General features: G+C 36.4%; 1 protein-coding gene across 1 annotated transcript in view; it reads left to right on the top strand.

Annotated features, from left to right (window-relative positions):
- The window catches only part of LOC105498445 (ASXL transcriptional regulator 3), a 231035-nt gene that overhangs the window by 15021 nt on the left and 196723 nt on the right, over nucleotides 1–19291 (top strand). The window contains exon 2 of the mRNA XM_071085476.1: nucleotides 14968–15050. Coding sequence (XP_070941577.1) covers nucleotides 14968–15050 — 83 coding nt within the window. The remainder of the gene's footprint in view (nucleotides 1–14967; nucleotides 15051–19291) is intronic.

Genomic DNA, 19291 nt, shown 5'->3' with positions numbered 1-19291 from the left:
AGGCACTAAAATATATAATTACATGCTTCAGAGATCTGTTAGGAAAACAAAGTTAAGTCCCTTTGGTTTTTTTTCCTTCTCCGTTACATTAAATTGATTTGTAAAATCTTCCTTTCCAGTATTTATGTTTTGTTATTTTAAACTCGTAAAACCAGTAAAAAATTTTTTCATTACAAGGGGAATCTTTTTGTATTCTGTCTTAAGATAATCTTGTTTATATTTTTGCCTTATAAAATAACTGTCTTTCCTCCCGTTTGTCTACTGAGGAGGAAAGTTTTTTAACCGGAGAGGGTAGAACAATCATGGTTAACAAGGAATTGAATTCCAAGATTGTTGAAAAGATAGAGAAAGGGCACCTGGACATTTTAAATGAGTTTAAGTTCCCAAGTTGAGACAAATTGTGTTTCATTGAAAAGGTATGGCCAGATTTCCACACCACTGAGAAGGGGAAAGCAGACACTGTAACAATACTTCTTTCTTTCTTCCTTTCTTTTCTTTCCTTTATCCCCCTATGCCACTTTTTTTTTTTTTGACCTAGGGGAGTGCTGGGAGAGAAGTACCCCCACCAGCAGATTATATTTCCCAGCCTGTCTGTCTCAGAGATTCCAGTCTATGTTTCTCATCCATTGAGGGCTCAGTTACCCTCGGGCTGTTTCCCACCAGTTTCCACTCTTCCCTAGATATCCCATACAGAAACTCCTGGCAGCTCACAGACTCCCCATTGAGCCCAACCCCTTCATGTAGGAAAAGGGGGGAAAAATGAAGAAAACTGGTCTTGAAAGCCTGCAGACTTTCATACCACAAGGAATGTGTTGACCACATGCATCTTAAACCAGACGAATGATGTTTGTTCAATCCTTCAACTTACTGATATTCAGCCATATCTGTTTCATGCTGTAAACTAAAACCTCAAAACCAGGAGGTTTTTTCCCGTCCTTCTCACAAACAGGGATTAAGTTGTAACTACACAGTCCCTTACATATTAAATTGTAATTTTGTTTATGGCATAATTTATCTGCAGGAGGCATTGATTTTTACAGCAAATTCCTTTATCTTTAAAAATTTCAGCCTTTATATGGGTATGCAGCCACTGAAATATTATTATAGGTGAGGCTATCTCTGAATTGCTAAGGTCACAAAACTAAATCTCCCATATTTTTGTTTTAATTTCCCATAATATGGAGCTGATGTATTTTACATTTATATCCCCTATGACTGGAACACCTACAGATTATCCAGATGTTTGTATTATTATATGTCCTCCATACCTGATGGCAGGCATAGTTATCTTTTAAACCTGAATGCAAGGGTAATTAACAGCACTCTCAATACTTTTTCTATAGATAACTTACATTGAAGAGACGGATTCCTTGTGGGCCTAAACCCTACTGTCTGTAGCTGAGCGAATATAAGAGAGCAACATCTGGCCTAATTTATCTTTAGGCAAAATTTAATAATGCTGAATGGCAACCTCTGGGAAAAAATCTAAGCAAGACTTGATGTGAGTCCTGATTTAGAGTTGGCTAATAGGTAACTCTTACTTTGTATTTCTTTTTTTCAAAGGGATGATTGTTTTGATCACATCAGAGTTAATAATTTTTCTTCCTTCTGTCATCAAAATAAACGTGATATTACAGTATAATGAGCTCCCAGCCTGGTTGTAAGCAGAACTCAGCTTGTAAAATCAGGACTAAGGAAGGCTGGGAAGCAACAGGGACTATCTGATTTCATGCAGAATCTTTTGTTGGCAAAGGCAAGTTTTAATACTCCATTGACTTCTCAAAGAGATCCAACTCCTATTTCATACCAACAAATGCTGGCTGATTGAAACCAGTCCTGCTTGCTTATAAATATACCTTAATTCCTCTAGCACATAGTTTAAGAAGATGAGAAATGAGGGGTAAACTGGGGAGGGTTGGAAAACTTGGCTCATATTAAGGTAGGTAGTACATCAAGAAGCATGTAGAAATATTTGCCCTGAATTCATTTAACATAAATCTTTATATATATATATGTATGGAATCTCACTATGTTGACCAGGCCAGTCTCTCAAACTCCTGACTTCAAGTGATCTTCCCATCTTGGCCTCCCAAAGTGCTGGGATTACAGGCATGAACCACCATGCCTGGCCTATTTAGCACAAATCTTGATGCAGATATTTTAATTATATCATAATTGAGTATAGTAAATCAGGGTGGGAGTTCTTTGACTCGGTTTGTGGTATAAACCATTATGGTAAATATTTATGCATGACTCAAATTGGAAACAGGAACACACATTTTGCTTAAGTCTACTGGTCTGTAGAAAGCCTGTGGTCTAAAATCTAAGCTCTTAGGACACCTGCTTCATATTTTTAAAATGTTAGTCCTGTTTTTGAAGGCTTGGAATCAGGAATTTCTTCACCTATTACTCATCAAAGTTCTAGGTAAAGAACTTTTACCACTAGAATTATTTATAACTTTGCCCGTGGACTCCCACTGTTGTAAAATGTTTAATTTTTTAGATACTACTTCTGGATGGATCAAGTGCATATTTAACAAAGAACTACAACCTGCTTCTCAGAATTTTTGTTTATTAAGAATTTGGGTTGCCAGTGATGCGGTTTTAGGAATTGCTATGGTTTTATTAATCTAAAGGAAGCAGGTAAGTTAGCATCTGACTTAAAAGCATTTATTGTATATCCTGTATCTTTTAAAAATATCCTGTGAAAGGAATCAACTATGGGCTCAATAATTAGTATAATGAGCACATTGGTTATGAACCTTTGGTCATCTAACCAATTTAATGAAAAGGAGAATTTATTGGAAGACTCATAAGTTATAAGCCATTGCGGCAAAGTAGGAGGTTCTAGGTAATACTTGGAGAGTAAGAATGAAAGTAGCTAGGACTCTCCCATCCTGTCTCTGCACAGTATGCTTATTTTCTGAGCCTGGCTCACATGCCTACGAACATAGCTTCCAGCAAATTGCAGGCTCTCCTCACATGGTATCATTACCAAAAAGTAATCAAGATGTGTTTTCTTGAGTTTTAGGGTTGTACATCCTGGAGAAGATTAATGATTGGCCCTCTTTGTGTCCCCACCTCCAGCCATCCCTCCTTCCCATCTTTAATAGGCAGCTCTTCAAGAATTGCTTATTCCTGAAGGAATATGACAGGAATAGGTGAACTGTCAGCAATATAACAGCTTCCATTGAAACCAAAATGAGAAAGGGCATTCTTCGGAAGAAGGAAGTGGGGAATTGTGCACAGACAACAATAAACTGAGTACATCAATTCTTTCTCGTCTCCTTTTTTTTTTGTTAGGCAAGTTATTACACAACTACCACATGCTAGTTACTAGAAATATAGCAGCAAACACATACCAAGATGATAACAATTCCATGGAATCTGAATTATAATACCACCACTGGAAACAGAGTAGGCAGGGGTCATTTCTATGTAGAGTAGATGAGCATTTTGAATGAATACGAAAGAAGACATATAGTTTAGTTCCTTCCTTTCATTTTAAATCTATTTCTAAGTAAATTAGATGCTTGCCACTCTCCCTTCCCCCACTGTAGTAAGCCAGAGAATAAGTGTCTCCAGCGATGGTAATGGCAAATTTTATTGTATTTCATTTTTGGTGTATGTATGTGGTTGGTGAGTATTTGTTAAATGAATGGATTATTGAGGTGGTGGTGCTGTTGTCCATCTGTAGTCAGGAGAAAATAATTACTGTTAACTGTGACAAAATAAACATCATTGTCATTCTTCAACATTTAAGTGGACAGAATCAAATAATTTCATATAACAAAGTCATTTTATACGATTATCTAAAGATATATTTTACAACTAATTTCTTCTGGCAGATACATCTGAATGCTGTGTCATTTCAGACTAGTTTGTGGGAATAACATTGAATAATTTTTCTGACTCAGATTGAGTGATGAGTAATGTTTGCTTTGGAATAATTTCAGTCTTCCTGTATTTTATATTCTTCACTATGATTACAGTATAAGGCACATAACTGTTTCTGTTGTTGGTTGAGTATTCGTATTTGTTTTGTTTTTAAGCTGACCTTCGTTCTCTATTTCATTCATTCATTCATTCATTTATTCATTCATTCATTCATTTTGAGACAGGGTCTGGCTCTGTCACCCAGGCTGGAGTGCAGTGGCATGATCTTGACTCACTGCAATCTCCACCTCTCAGACTGAAGAGATCCTTCCACCTTAGCCTCCTAAGTAGCTGGGACTTGAGCACGTGCCACCATGCCTGGCTAATTTTTGTATTTTTTGTAGAGACCAGGGTTTCACCATGTTGACCAGGCTGGTCTCGAACTCCTGAGCTCAAGCAGTTCACCCGCCTTGGCCTCCCAATGTGCTGGGATTAAAGACATGAGCCACTGCGCCTAGCCTTGAGCTGACTTTTAAATCAGCTGTTAACAACTATATAACTTATATAATACATGCATAAGTTATATAACTTACATAATATGTAGAGTCTCCAGGGTTACAATTGTTAACACTAATATTTTTATATGGCAGGGATGTGGGTGAGACTTTATGGGAACATGTATATGTACACCACAGACACTGGAATATATGCATCCTCTCTATGTATTGTTGTTCAACATGTTTATTTTTACTTACCACTTCCTCCCATGTCAGTACATATTTTCTTGTTCCTTACCTTATTCTTTCTATTATTTTATGGTATGTATGTACCCTCATTTATTTAACCAGCTCCCTCTTAGACTATGTCTCATTATTTTGGAGCCATAATCTCATATAATGCTTCATTGTACATGCAAGATAGGCTGTGGATTTTTGTAAGAAAAATACCTAAAGGTAGATGAGGTTCAGTAAGTGAGAGTGCCTGCCTTTTACGTTTTAATAATACTGTTAAATTATTCTCCAAGTGAACTTTTACCATTTGGTACAAGGCAGTATATTGTGATGGTGAAACACTTGGACACTTGGACTTGAATCCCAGTTATGCTTCTTACCTGGGAATAACCTGGTATAAGTGAATTAAAAGTGAATTAATGTGTTGGTGTCTCAGTTCTCTCATCTACAAAACAAAAAGAAAAACAAAAATCAAACAAACAAACAGAAAACAAATCTGCCTAACTGGGTGACTGTGAAATTAAATGTCTTAATGTAAGTCAAGTTCTTAGAAAAATGCCTAGCTTATTTTGAATGCTTTCTAGCATTATGCATTAGCTGCTCTTATTAACACCAGCATCTTATAAGGATTCCCAAGATTTAAAACTTTAGGGTCTTGACTGATTGCTGCTTTTCATGTTATCCTGCAGGGAATGCTGCGTATCCCTGTTGTCTGTTTCCATAAGGGCAGGGGTTTAGTATTCATATGTAGGCAAAAGTATACACTAAGCACATTAATTTTCATAATACTGTATTAATCTTGCATCTACAAATAGTTTTCAGAGTTATTATAGATCTATGTATACTACTAGTAGTAAAATATAAATAAACCCCAAATTGTTAGAGTATATAATCTTGATTTAATCATATTAGATCTTGGGAAGATTGTCTACTTTAATTGTTTCATCTGATGTTCTCATTTATATTTTTGTCTTATGTTTAGATTTTTATGGGAGGTTCTATAACAAAACTTACTATGTGTCCTATGTTTGCTTTTACTTAACCCTCCTTGTAAATATTGTCCATCGCCCCCCAGTGCTTCTGTATAAAAATGTCTATGTGAGACACTTCTCTTAGTTTAGAAATAAGAAAGCATTTATCTGATCTGACAAACTCATGTTTCTTTCATTCAGCTAATGAGAGTTAACTAATGTCTGCCTCCACGTTTTAACTGCCATAAAATTGGGACAGTGTTCAAGATCAAAGTCACAGTAACTTTATCATCGGGCATGATTTCTCATTTTTGAAACATTTCGCTGGATTAGTCTCTTTTAAACTAGTGCAAGTTTCTTTCAAGGAGATGTGATAAGAAAAGTTACATGAGAGAAGTTATATGGGATAAGAAATGATGACGTATGAGCCTCGATGACAAGACACTGAAAGAATCTGCAGGTATGACCAGGAAGTGTTGTGGATAACCATGGGAATAATCACAAAGAACAGGAGAGCAGTTGTCCAAAGGCCTGGGTTCGGATCTTCATTCTCCCACTTTCTAGCTGTGTAACACTGGGCAAATTAAATTAACTCCTTTGTATCTTCATTAATTCATCTATAATCTATAAAATGAGGGGGACAATAGGCCCTATGTGAGAGGGTTGTTAAAAGTATTAAATGAGCTCATATGCATGTTAGAATAATGCTTAATGCAGAATAACTGCATTTTTAGAAAGGGTAAACTTTTTAATTATAGACTATTGAGCTTCACCTCAACCTTCAATAAAATACATTGTTGAAGAGATGACTGTGAGCATATAGAAGCGGATGATCATATCCCTGCAAGGCATTATGGATTCTCTAAGTTAATTCATGTCAAACTAAATTAATTTAGTTTTGATAGGATTATTAGACTTATACATCAGGAAGATGCACATATTAGAGCTAAATTTCAGCCAGTCATTTGATGTAAGTCTGTTTATTGTAAAACTCGTTTAGAAGTGATGGACATTTATAAACTGGGTGATAGTATAATTAAATGAATTTGTTTTGGATTGAACATGTATAGATAAAGTGTATAGATTGAGTAATCAGTATCAGTCTGAAAGGAGATCCCAATGGCAGCCATAACAGTTTGTTTTCCATTGCTTTGTTTTGCTCTGTCATGAATAACTTGGAGGAATACATCAAAATCATGCTTGTCAAATAGGTGGCCGAAAAAATAAAGAAAACTGAGCAATTGGAAAACAATGGGGGTTACAAAAGGACTGTGTAAGCTTGAGAAAATAATGTGTAACTAAAAAGATAAAATCCACTTGAGATCACAGTGTCCTTCTATGCGGCAAGTTTTTTGGGGGCATGTAGAAATCCAGTGGAGGACATTCCTGGGACGAGTTTAACTGTTACTTTCAATAATCAGCTGTTTGGCACTAATAGGATTTCGAGCCTAAACTACTGGATTTAAACAACCACTAGTGTATTAAAACAAATATATGCTTATGTCTGGCAGGTTTGGAAAACACACTACAGAGCTGTGGGTGCAATTTCAGAAGCAAATATTGAAAGATCTGGAACTTTTAGTTGAGTGACAATGTGAGGTGGCTGCTGAAAAAGAGCATGTGTCGTATTAGGTGAATGTAGTTCTTGCAGATAGAAAAAAATGATTTCCCCATATTGTATTTGGATCAAGCTACAGTTAAAATATTTATCAGTTTTTTAGCTCATTTATTTAAATGAATATAATTCTTAAATGTGTTTTAAAAGTGTCACTGGAAAACTCAAGAATGTTCAGAGAAGGATGATTTGGGTGATTGTGTTTGCAAATTATTTTACATGAAGATTGATGAAGAAACTAAGGATCTGTTAGTCTGGAAACAAAGGGAGACTTGGCCTGAATAGTGTTTGAAAACATGTGGCAACGTATCTTGTGTATAACATATTGAATCCCATACTTGTAAACTTATATAACACGATTGCCTTTTGACCTTACGTGATAAAACAGTGTTTGTAATTTAACATTAAATAATTATTGTTATATTCAAAGGCAAAAAGTAGGATAACTTGATAGAAATGAAAGGAAAGCACAATTTTTACTTGAAGTACTGAAAAAACTTTTTAATAATTACTGAGCTCTTAAGAGAATAGACTGCCTGCAAATTTCTGTAATAGAAAGATTTCCCTGTCTTTCGTTAAAGATAAGTTTTACTTTGTAAAACAAGTTTTACATATCATTATTTAAACAATTATTCTTTTTTTGCTTTATTTTAGAACACTGTGTAAATTCTGAGTGTCTGCCACTTTATTTTCTTTCTGTGTGAAAAAGGAATGCGAAGTGTTTTAAATGATTAGAAACTTACTGAGGTCCAAAAAAGTTGCCAAAATCCCACAGGAAATTAGAATTCACTTCTCTATTACATAGAATTTCATCTGCAAATTCAGGGAATGACCGCTTTGTTTGAAACTCCAAAAATCATTTCTTTCAGCTGTGCTCAGGTTTTATGACCCTGGGCAACTAAAATATGTTGCTATAAAACAGAATTTCCTTCTCATGAATATTCTGTGATACCGTATATCATAATTGCTTGAAAGTTTCAGTATATGTTGTTGGAAGTAAGTTGTTACTGTTGGTATTCTATATTTTTGATTTGTAACAAGCATAACAAGATAATTGGTCCTTTAGTATGCTCTTCTTCCTAGTCATCTGAACAGTATCTAAAAGCATGCCATGAGGAAACCAGGCACAGTATGGTGCAGGCTTTCCTGTGCATCATTGGTGGAATACGTTTGGAAGTGGTCAGGCAGTGAGGGATGAGAATATGTGGCTAGCCTGATTTGTAGTAGCTAGTGAAGTTTACTTAGGAAATCTTAAAGAGACCACATTTAATTCCTCTGATTTTTTGGTAGTGCTCTTCTTGGTATTGAAAAAATCTGCGTTTCTAGGCTGTGTTCAAAGGGGGACAGTCTTTTTTTTTCAGCCAATAATATTAGCTACTGTTTATTAACACTCATTACTGTAGGCAGTCATTTGGCTCATTGGAATAATAAGTCCTTTACATTCATTATCTCATTTAGTCCTCACAATATTTTTATGACTAAGGAAGAGAAGAAATTATGACTCAGAGATTTCTGATGTCTTACCTAACATCAGACAGCTAGTGAGTAGGGGTTCCTGGTTCATCTGCCTCCAGAGCTCACAACCTTCATTATTATTCTATGAAAAGCTCCAAATATAGAATGACTCAAAATATTTCCCCAAATTAACTTGGTCTTTGTTTATTGGAGCCTAGTTAGTAGTGCTACAATCTGGAGATATAGATGTGAATCAGGACCAAGGCCCGGGAATACATGAGGTTTACAGTGAGCAGGAAGATCATTAAACAAGGTAACACTCATTAATGATAATTTTGACAGGTGCTATACCAAGGGAATATATAGTTTAAACCATTATCTGAGAATTTAATATCTGATTGTTCATATATATACACACACACATATATATACACACATACACACACACACACACACACATATATTTCATTTGTTTTGAGACAGGATGTTGCACTGTCATCCAGGCTGGAATGCAGTGTTGCAATCACTACTCACTGCAGCCTCAATTTCCTAGGCTGAAGCAATCCTTCTGCTTCAGTCTACCAAGTAGCTGGGACTATAGGTATACACCACTATGCCTTGCTTATTTTTATTTATTTACTTTTAAGTTTTTAGAGACAGGGTCTCGCCATGTTGCCCAGGTTGGTCTCAAACTCCTGGGCTCAAATGATCTGCATACCTCAGCCTCCCCAATTGTTGAGATTACAGGCATGAGCCACCATGTCTGGGCTGATTGTTCTTAAGTGTGAAATTCCTGAACTGGGGTTTGTGAGAGCAATGATACCTTGACTTATGATAATCTAATGCCTGATTGTTTGAGGTGGAAGAGTTTCATCCAGAAACTATTCCCCCCTGCCATTCTGTGAAAAATTGTCTTCTGTGAAACCGGTCCCTGGTGCCATAAAGGTGGGGGACTGCTATACAATAGCATATAATTTTACCATAAAGAACATTTAAATAGAACAGAAAATTGTTAGTATCATCTTTAACCCTTCAACCAGCAGCCACATACGCTGGGAGTGAAGAACAACCTAATTGAGCTGTGAATACTGGGCATTTGCTGAGGTGCTGTCACTTTTGATGTAATTTATTTTCTCATCTGAAGACTATCAGTAACCCAAGTTCACGTTTCAGCAAAATGACATGGACCTTTGAGGCTTTTCAAGAGTAGTAGAAATAGGGAACGTTAAATATATTAACTCTAGAGTCTTTTGTAATAATGGAAAGCCCCCAGAGAGGACTTAGCACGTAGGAGTTGTCTAATAAATATTAGCTGCTCTTATTATACTTAAACATTGTCATCAGTATCATCATGCCTACAAGTCCTGTTCATCTACTCACTAGCTTTGTGACCTTGAGCCAATTCAGCTTTGCACATCTCAGAGAATGTTAATAATACTTCTCTATGCATCTCACTGAATTGTTTTGAGGATCAAATAAATTAATATGTATTGTATGAAGCAAATAAAATAAAATACATTGTATAAAAGTCATTTGTAATTGTAAAGAGGTATATAATGGTTTATTGTTGTTATAACCCCAAAATCGTTTACCTCGGACATGAGGCCCTAAACATCTGAACACTTTAATGAACTGCCAGTATTGATTAAGGGAAGATGGCACATTAATGTTAGAAAAAGGGAAAAAGCCTGGTCACTGATACCCACGTAGAATTCCACAAATGTAAACATCTATCATTGAAATGATACTTAAATTGTAGGGATTATTTTTTGTTTTACCATCAAATAAGTAAGCTCTCTCAGAAAGTTTTATTTAGGGCCAGAAGGGCCAAAATTTTAACCTTTAAAGGAACACTAATCCAATGTGTTTATCTTAGAGTTACTTAGAATGAGTTTTCTCTTTGAGAGATACCAAGGAATTCTTGAGTAAGCCTTAATATGCTTGAGCCAGTGTTCCTGGACCAAAAAGGTACTTAAGGACCAAACCTAACACACATAAAATTGCATTCTTAACTTGGCGCTAAATGATTTGGCCAATCGTCTCTCTCTTTCCTTTATCTATATTGCACGTATTACAGGTCCTTTTTTGTATTTATTTTTTCTCCCCATCCTAGGACATGTAGAAGTCTATGGGGGGTGGAGGAATTTCTGGAATGAGACTCTTGCCTCAAAACTGTATGAATGTATAAGTCTTTGAGATAGGCCCTGATAGAGTTAGTTAGATAAGAAGGTGGAATGTAATGGTATATTTGGCAGCTCTGTACATCTGTTTACCTCCTGTGAAAAATAGATCCACAACCAGGAACGTAGCTAGTTGTGTGTATGCTTTGTGCGCCAGGCAGGGAGAGTCCCGTTTGTGGAGAGCAGTGTTGAATTTGAAACCTTTCATGGAGTAGAAGTGAAGAAGAAAGAAAGTAACTAGGAATTGAAAAGACTTCAGTATATAAGAGATGCAAGACATCTCAGAGATTGAGTATAGTAAGATCACAAATATAGCTTTAACACAAGAGAACAATTTGTTTCACAAAGAAAGAAAGGACATTTTATGTAAAGACTGAGCACTGTGACAGACTCTGATTTGTGAAGAGACAGTGATATGTGGCCAGTGGTTTGTAATTCCAATCTTCCTGGCAGTGCTAGTTCTAATAATTCTAGCTATAGATATTCTTAGCGAAACTCAGCAGTTTTAGGGGCCTGTTTTTGAGGAAATGAATTGTAAAGTGCTCAAATTTTCAGCAACAATTTTTTGAAATGGACTAAGAAAGATTAGTTAGCCAATATAAATAATGTAGAAAAGATAAATAAAGCGTACAGCTATTATAAAGGAGAAGCAATTCACAATATTTGTAGAAAACATGATTGTATACTGTGTGCTATTAAAACTGTTAACTCAATTAACTATTCATACAGATAATAATTACCCTGATTCAGTGACTTTTATATGTATTAGCAATAGAATGTGGGAAATATTAGTTGAAAAAAGTATATTCGAAGTTGCAACTGAAAATATAAAATAATAAAATGTTTATTACAGGTTACAAAGTAAATCTTAATTGGAATGATGTATAAAATTCGTCGGAATTTAATTAGATGTAATTAGATGTTTCGTTGAATTCCAATCTCAATTTCATCCGGAAAAAATAAAGTGGATATTTAGAAACTTAAGAAGGAATAATCAGAGCAGTGTCCTGTTCAGCGAGCGAAGTGTATTATAATATTACAGCAGTTAAAACAGTGTAGTGTTGACTCAGCAATTGATGGAAAGATCAGTGGGACCTAGTGGGACCCCTGGACAAGCCCCCCAAGGACAGCGTTATGCAGTTTCCTCTGGAGACTCTTAAAAGTCCCAGAAGTGCCGTCAGCCATTAGAGGGAGTAAATGTGGGGGTCCGAGCTCTCTCATCTCCAGCTCAACATGAACAGCTCTGCATTTGTGTGTTTTATATATTGGGTTCCCACAATTATATTTAGGTTTCACATTTTGAAACGTTTTCATTGCCCTACTCTTAACATATGGTAGAGGATGCCTCACTAGCCATGTGTGGCGTATGAAACAAATTATGTTGGGGAAGTGAGGCTTACTATGGGAGGAGGGGGCAGATGTTAATATTTCACCTTGGCAAAAAATATAAATTCCAGATGAATTAAAAAACAACTACTTGAAAGAAACACTTGTAGGCATTTGCATGCTCTCTGGATAAAAGGAATTTCTAAACATTAAAGTAGTAGAAGTTAATGGAAAAGCCTGATGAATAGTTGCTTGTGTAACAATAGAAAAAACAAAAAACAAAACAAAACAAAAAACACAAAAAAACAGATCTCCCACCAAACATCCAAAATGTAAGCAACAACAAGACCAGGCAGTGCCTTATGGTCAAGAGATTGTTGGGGCAATGGACAGTTAGTCTAAGGTTTGGGTCTGGTAGCTTAAGATGCCATTGTGCTCTGACTGTGGCTTGCCCTACTCAGTGTATTAGAGTATGGCTGTCTGTGAGTCTGATTCATGTCTCTGCCATGTGTCACATTATTTTGATGGCATCAATGTTTTGTTCTGTGAAGATAATTTCTCCTTATCTTTTGTTCTATTAATGTTTACACAGCTCAATCAGTAAAGCTTGTTCGCACCCAGGAACCTCTCCTTCTCTGTCTCTGTTCTCTGTCTTGCAGGAATTGAGGGTGGCTTCTGGTGTTTTGTGTGGCTTCATTTCCTTCCTGCCTCTCATCCACTTCATGATGTAATTCTTGGCACTTTTACTTCCTTTGTAGAGTAGGATGTGATGTCATAGAGAAGGGGACAGGGCTATCCAAATTCTCTCAATTGCTGGGAGGAGCTGTCCAGGTGTGCTGAGGGGCCTGTACTCAGGAAGAGAAACAGGGAATCCTCCACAGTGAGTAACCCCAATTTCAAGTGCACCCAAATTTCCGTTAAAACATTGTCCAGTACACTGGAGTTTCTTCTTTGGCCCTTTCTAGATTTAATCAGTTTGCCTTTAGACATTCCCAGTTCAGCTCAATTTTCCTCCTTTCTCACCCTCCTCCTATCTTTCTCTTCTTTCCCCATCGTATGCCTTTCCCTCCAGTTGCCCTCTTCCTTGCTTGCTTCCTGTGTGTCTGTGTCTATTGACCTCCTGCCCATATCTTTTATGAGAGACCCATTGCCTTTCATTTGAGGCAGTGCTCACCCTATATATAGTCCATGTGAACACAACATCTCCTTTCAGTAATTCATAATTATGTACTGTTCTACTTACAGTTCTTATTTTAAAACTTCTGTCAGCTTTTTGTTTTCATATCGGCTTCTTCCTCTTTCCCCTGTGCTCTATTCTTTCCCCCTTTTCAGCTCTATTGTGCAGTTTCCTTATTGCCTTTTTTCCAATATATTTATACTCCTCTTCCCTAAACAACTTCGCCTATGTTTCTGTTTCCCCTTTTCCAGTGTTAAGTTCAGCTCTACAGTGTCCTCCTCTGCGAGGACCACTTTCCTTCTTTCCCTTTCACATACTTGTTGCTATACCCTTGTTGTAGTGTGGCTCATATTTCTGTATTCTTTAAAGAATTTACAACTATGAGTAAGGACGGGGCTGATCAGGATTGGGAATAGGGGGAATTTCCTGGGAACTAGAAAGGAGAGAATAGGAAAGTATCTGAAAAGTTAGGATGGGCAGGCTGCATGCAACACACTGAAGGGCCTTGATGAACAGAGCCTTCACTTGTGAAGCAGTTGAAATTTGGTTATTGACAGTATAAGAGATCACAGAGCCATTTTGAACAGATTTGGAAGCCTTTTCAAGTTTACATTTTCAGAATGACCCTGTTAATTCTTAATAATTATGATTCTTCAAATAATAATAGATTGGAACTCTAGTGTTTCTAAGTTACAAGAGGCCATGACTTGAGCATGAAGCTCCTGCATAGCATCTTTAATTAGGTGTCATCTACCCTTGGAGTAGGTCATTGTGAAGATGTGTGTAACTTGTTTCTTGTACCCAGATGTGGTCCCTGTAGTTCATGTTGGTGCACAGTAGGGGCACTACTGTTTATTGTTTCCACCACATGGGGTTAAGTCCCTGGAAAAATAAAGGAACCTGATTTCCAGGGCTGATGGTCTAAGACCTGTGGAAATAATCAGCTATGTCCTGTGTATTCCACACCCTTTGTTTAAAAGAACCCCTTTCACAAAAGATAGGTAGGGCAGAAGAGGAGAGAAAGAGAATGGGACTGAGTTCATATGACTGAGATAGGCTAAATGGAAGAGGAAAGGGCTTACTTGAAATTAATTGGAAAAGGCAAAGGAAAGGAAACTGAGCTGAACTGGAAAACACACTGTAATGAGTTACTTGGGTTCCTGTATGCTTCTTTCAATATTTTGGGCACGAATCCAGTGAGGCTGTTTGTGACCACACTCTGTTCTCTTCTATTGGTAGTATTCAGGCTCCATGTTTCCAAGGACCTGGAATCTTAGGAAACATTTTAACAGCCTGAAAACATGACTTTCACCATAAAATATTAGAAACTTTTTAAATAAAGGAAATTATATACATTTGTTAACTTGTTTTCTTTAGGGTTCACATTTCTTTTTTGGTGTGTATGCCTTTGTGACATGTTTGAAGGATGGCCCCTTTTTGTTGCAGAAATTTCCGATTTAAATGTCCAAAAAAATTACGTTCTCCCTTTGGGCACCTGACCTGTATGATGGACTCTTACTTTGATGTAAACGCCCCTTCCCCTGTAGTAAAATAAACAGAGAATGCATGATTCACATACATTTTCATTTTGTATGCTGCCGTGCAATAATCTCGGAATCTTATGTTTATATTTTAGGCACTAGAAAAACACCCCAACTCACCAATGACAGCAAAGCAGATATTGGAAGTCATTCAGAAAGAAGGGTTAAAAGAAACAAGGTCAGTATCCATATTTAAAACATTTTCTGTTTTCATTAAATAATAATTGCCACTCGTTGCTAAGCAGTAGGTGTATCTAGATTTTGATACTGTAGTTGATTGTGAATTGGGTAACTACCCACAAATTCTTTTCTAATTGAGAAGTAGTTGGATGGTTTAAGATTTCCTTGGACTTGCCTGTTACGTTAATACATTACATTAGATGGATTGATACAGGAGGTACTTTCTTAACAAAGAACAGCACTGTGTGACTTAGCCCCTCCTTGAAGTTATTCCTGTTTCTTTTTCTTGTAAGAGGAGATCGTGTTTCTGAAACCAGGTGGTGAAAGAGAAACACTTTTACAGGTTTAATAGGCAGATCCCAGGATATAAAGATGAGCTCACTTTGATAAAATTCAGTGCCAGTAAATGTGGTTGAAAATCTAGTCCTCTTATGTTTAAGAAACTCTACTTGGTGCATCCTGTAATAACTGTTGAGCCTAATATTTACCCTTTTAAAATGTACAGTTTAGTGGATTATGTTATATTCACAAAGTTCTGCATCATCAACGTTATCAAACTTTAGAACATTTTCATCACCCTAAAATGAAACCCTACACCCATTAGCGGTCACTCCATATCCCAACTACTCTTGCCTCTGGCAGCTGCTAGTCCACTTTCTGTCTCTATGGACTTGCTATTCTAGACATTTAATATAAGTGGAATATAGATATGTAGCCTTTTGTGAAAGGCTTATTGGACTTAGCATATAATGTTTTCAGGGTTTCCTCATGTTGTAGCGTATAACAGGAATTCCTTTTGGTTGCCAGATAATATTTCAGTGATGATTCTTTATTCGTAGGTATTAATTTTATGGTTTTAGATAGCAAGTTAGGGCCGTATAGATGATATTACTCAAGGAGAAAAAGGTTTACTATAGGATAAAACAACTATGATGTTGTCATATGTGTATGTAATCAGCCTTGTTACATAGAATAGATTTGTGTACATGAGTTGTCCATCTGTAAGCCATTGAGCATCAGTAGTCACAACTTGATGAAATTAAACCTACCAAACTACCTTTTGAATGTTTTCATTTGATGTGGATATAGAAACTGCTAAGATAAATAAATATCCTTCTGAGGCTGACTTTTTGTGAAAAGTAGGTTTCAGCTATAACTCCTATAACTTTAACGTGTGGGTAACATCAGCCTTTAGCTGTTTAAAATGTATCTTTTGCAAGGTAGGTCCATAGACATCACAATTTACTGGGGTACAGGAAACCTATGCTCAAATTTTCATTTTTTATTTTGGAGACTTTTTTTCTGCCTGCTTTGTAGAAGTAGCCTAAGATAATATAACCACATTGTGTTTGCACTAATTGTTCCCCCACAAAGTGGAGGCAGCAGTGGGCAGGTTAGTTGCTAACAGTACCTAACAACTCTGTTAAAGGAGATCCTATTTTAACCCAGATGTCAGTTTAAGGAGTTAGGGAACAAAATCAGGAAAACAGGAGATTAATTTTCTTCTTGCCACCTGTCAGTAACCCTGGAAATATTTATGACAATTAGAAAGCACTGAAAATATTTGTGCCATAGTCAAAAGAAAAGAAGGGCTAAAAATCTAAGGATGTCAACTGTCTTATGTGGGCGTTGTTGCCAGAGGAATCTGCCAGTGTGGACATAAAAAGCACCTCCTAAAAGCAGACATTTGAAATTCGTTCATTAAGATATTCTTCTCCACAGGAGTGACTCTGCTGTTATCAGTTGTTATGAAGCTGGAGATATAAAAATCCCTGTACTGTGACTCACAACAACATTTTAATTACACTTGTTATATTATAGCGTGATTTCAAAATTTTCAAAATGCTGGTCCTCCCAGAATGGTATATAAGAGGGCTTTCAGCATGCGTAGTTAACAAAGACAAACAAATTTTAAAAACCAACTTCTTCAAAGAGTAATTAAAGAACGCTGAAATGGGGAATGTAACTCCTTAGTCCTCTAAATTGAATCTGTCTCCCCACTTCACCCACTGCGTCACTATTTGTCCTTCTGTAAGGAAGAAAAAAGTCCTTTGTTACAAATACTCATGAACCAGTATAGTATTAGTGAAGTACCTGCACACAATTACCAGTTTGAATAGGAAAAGGAAAAGCAAAGAAAGAGAACACAGTTAAAGTTTTCTTCTGTAAAATCTGCTGTGCATCAAGTGGCCCCAGACTATGCATTTTGTGCTCCCATTTGTTTTTTCATTCTATTTCTTTAAATTTCCCCCTTCTTGTCAATGGTAATCCATTACTTACGACTCATGCATCTGTGCTCCCTGTTCCCTTGTTTTCTAGTTCTAATTTTCTTGTTAGAGTCACCTCTAAAATAAACATACCTAGCTTTTGAGTGAGTTTAGGACTGTCTTGTATGTATGGATGTTGTTTCAAGGAGCAGATATGGACACTTATTTTGCCTCCTTAATGTACTGTTTTGCTACTTTCCAAGTTCTTAAATGTTTTCCAAATATTTAAGGTAGTTGAGTAAATGAAATGTAACTGTATGTGTTTTTCTTAAGTAAAGTTTAGAAATTCCACCTTCATGAGGTCAAACATAGCTGATTGATTTCTAGGTATTTACTAATGATGTGTTTCAAGAAATGCACATTAGTAATATGCGTGATTAAATACAGGGAAGTGCTTGTAAAGTTACTAATATGGCCATAACCCTCTGGTGGTCTCTTCTATGGATGAGAGGTAATGTTTTAATGGTCCTCCCCCAAACAGTCCTCTACTGTACCTAGCATTTCTAGACAATAGAAGATAAGGTCTTCAGCCACCATCATCATTCCAACCTGTACTCAAAGCAAGGCCATTTGTGTCAAGTACTATGGGGGTCCTTCATTCTGTATGTGTCAGGCAGGTCTCCGATAGCGCTTACCTCGCTGTACTGTAATTTTGTCTTTGTATGTCTTCCCTGCCTATGTGTGAGCTCCTTAAGGGCAGGGTACCTAACGCTTCTGGCCCTCGGCAGACACTCAATAAATAGTTGTTTAGTCAATAATCTTCATTCTCAAGATGTTAATTTGCTGGTGCTTAGTAATGACTTTGGCTTGCATTCAGAGTTAGAAACTTCTTTTTAACATGTTGTGTTTTTAATGATGTGTAATAGTAGTTATTTTTAACATCAAAAGAAACTTAACAGGTTTGTGGAAATCCCATTAAATATATGTATGCTGATAGTTTCCAGCAGATTATCTGTGAACAACTGAAGTTATCGTGCTGTTGCTTGTTTTCAAACACTGTGAAAGCCACTAGTTTAAACTTGTAACTTATAATAGAAAAACTACATTAGTAATTTTGGCAAAACCAATGAGGATATTTGAATGTGTTCAGTATATATGTTACTGTTATTTGAGGTGAAATTTGACATTGTATGCTGTGTTTTCCTCTTTACAAGTGACACTTTAAATCATATAAAGTTCATGTAGACATGATAAAAATAGGACTTTTTACATCATGTTCTGTGTCTCCATATTATTGATGAAATGTGTACAGTAGGATTAAATTCTATTTGGAAAAGCCAGAATGAAATAAGTACCTTCCATGTGGGTAAAAAAGAAGTATGAAATATGAATATAATAAATTAGCAGAAGGACATGTGGTTTTGTTGAAAAAAAAATAGAATGATTTTTTAAGACCTGGTTTTCTTTCTTATGAAAATACTCTTGGTAATTTTTACTTCCCCTCTGTATAATAGGATAGAAGATTTTATTAATGTCATTTTATTCTGGTCCCTCTGTGTACTTGCTTCACTGATTCTGAGTGTTTTTAGGGTTTCTGCTCCTTTATGTTTATTAATTGTCAACAGTTGATCAATCAAAGTATTGGAAGGCTTTTCAGATGATTGGAATCATACAATCAAATAGCCATGCTGCTTCTATAAACGGGATTAAAATGTGAATACTCCAGTCTGCTGCTTTTGTGGATGGATATTTGATATCCCTCTTTGGACTTCTCAGCTAAACATCCCCACTTCCTTCCTCAGGGAGTTAGGGTGCTGCCGTGGAGTATGTTCTCGTCTGCAGTAAGTGAAAATATTTGTTTAGAAAAGAGGAGTAAGTCTAGTTACAGTGTTGCTTTGGATGATTTTGGGGGTCATTCCAATTCTGATTTTCTGTTTTTGATTTGCTTGTTCAGAAGTTATCATTCCTTTACCAAGAGGACTGTGGGATTTTTGATGCCTGAGGATGTGTTTTTTGATGCCATGTCTCACAT

Source organism: Macaca nemestrina, chromosome 19, assembly GCF_043159975.1.
Source record: "Macaca nemestrina isolate mMacNem1 chromosome 19, mMacNem.hap1, whole genome shotgun sequence".
Lineage (NCBI taxonomy): Eukaryota > Metazoa > Chordata > Mammalia > Primates > Cercopithecidae > Macaca > Macaca nemestrina.
The sequence above is the reverse complement of the archived record's forward strand: the minus strand, read 5'-3'. Positions and strand labels throughout refer to the sequence as shown.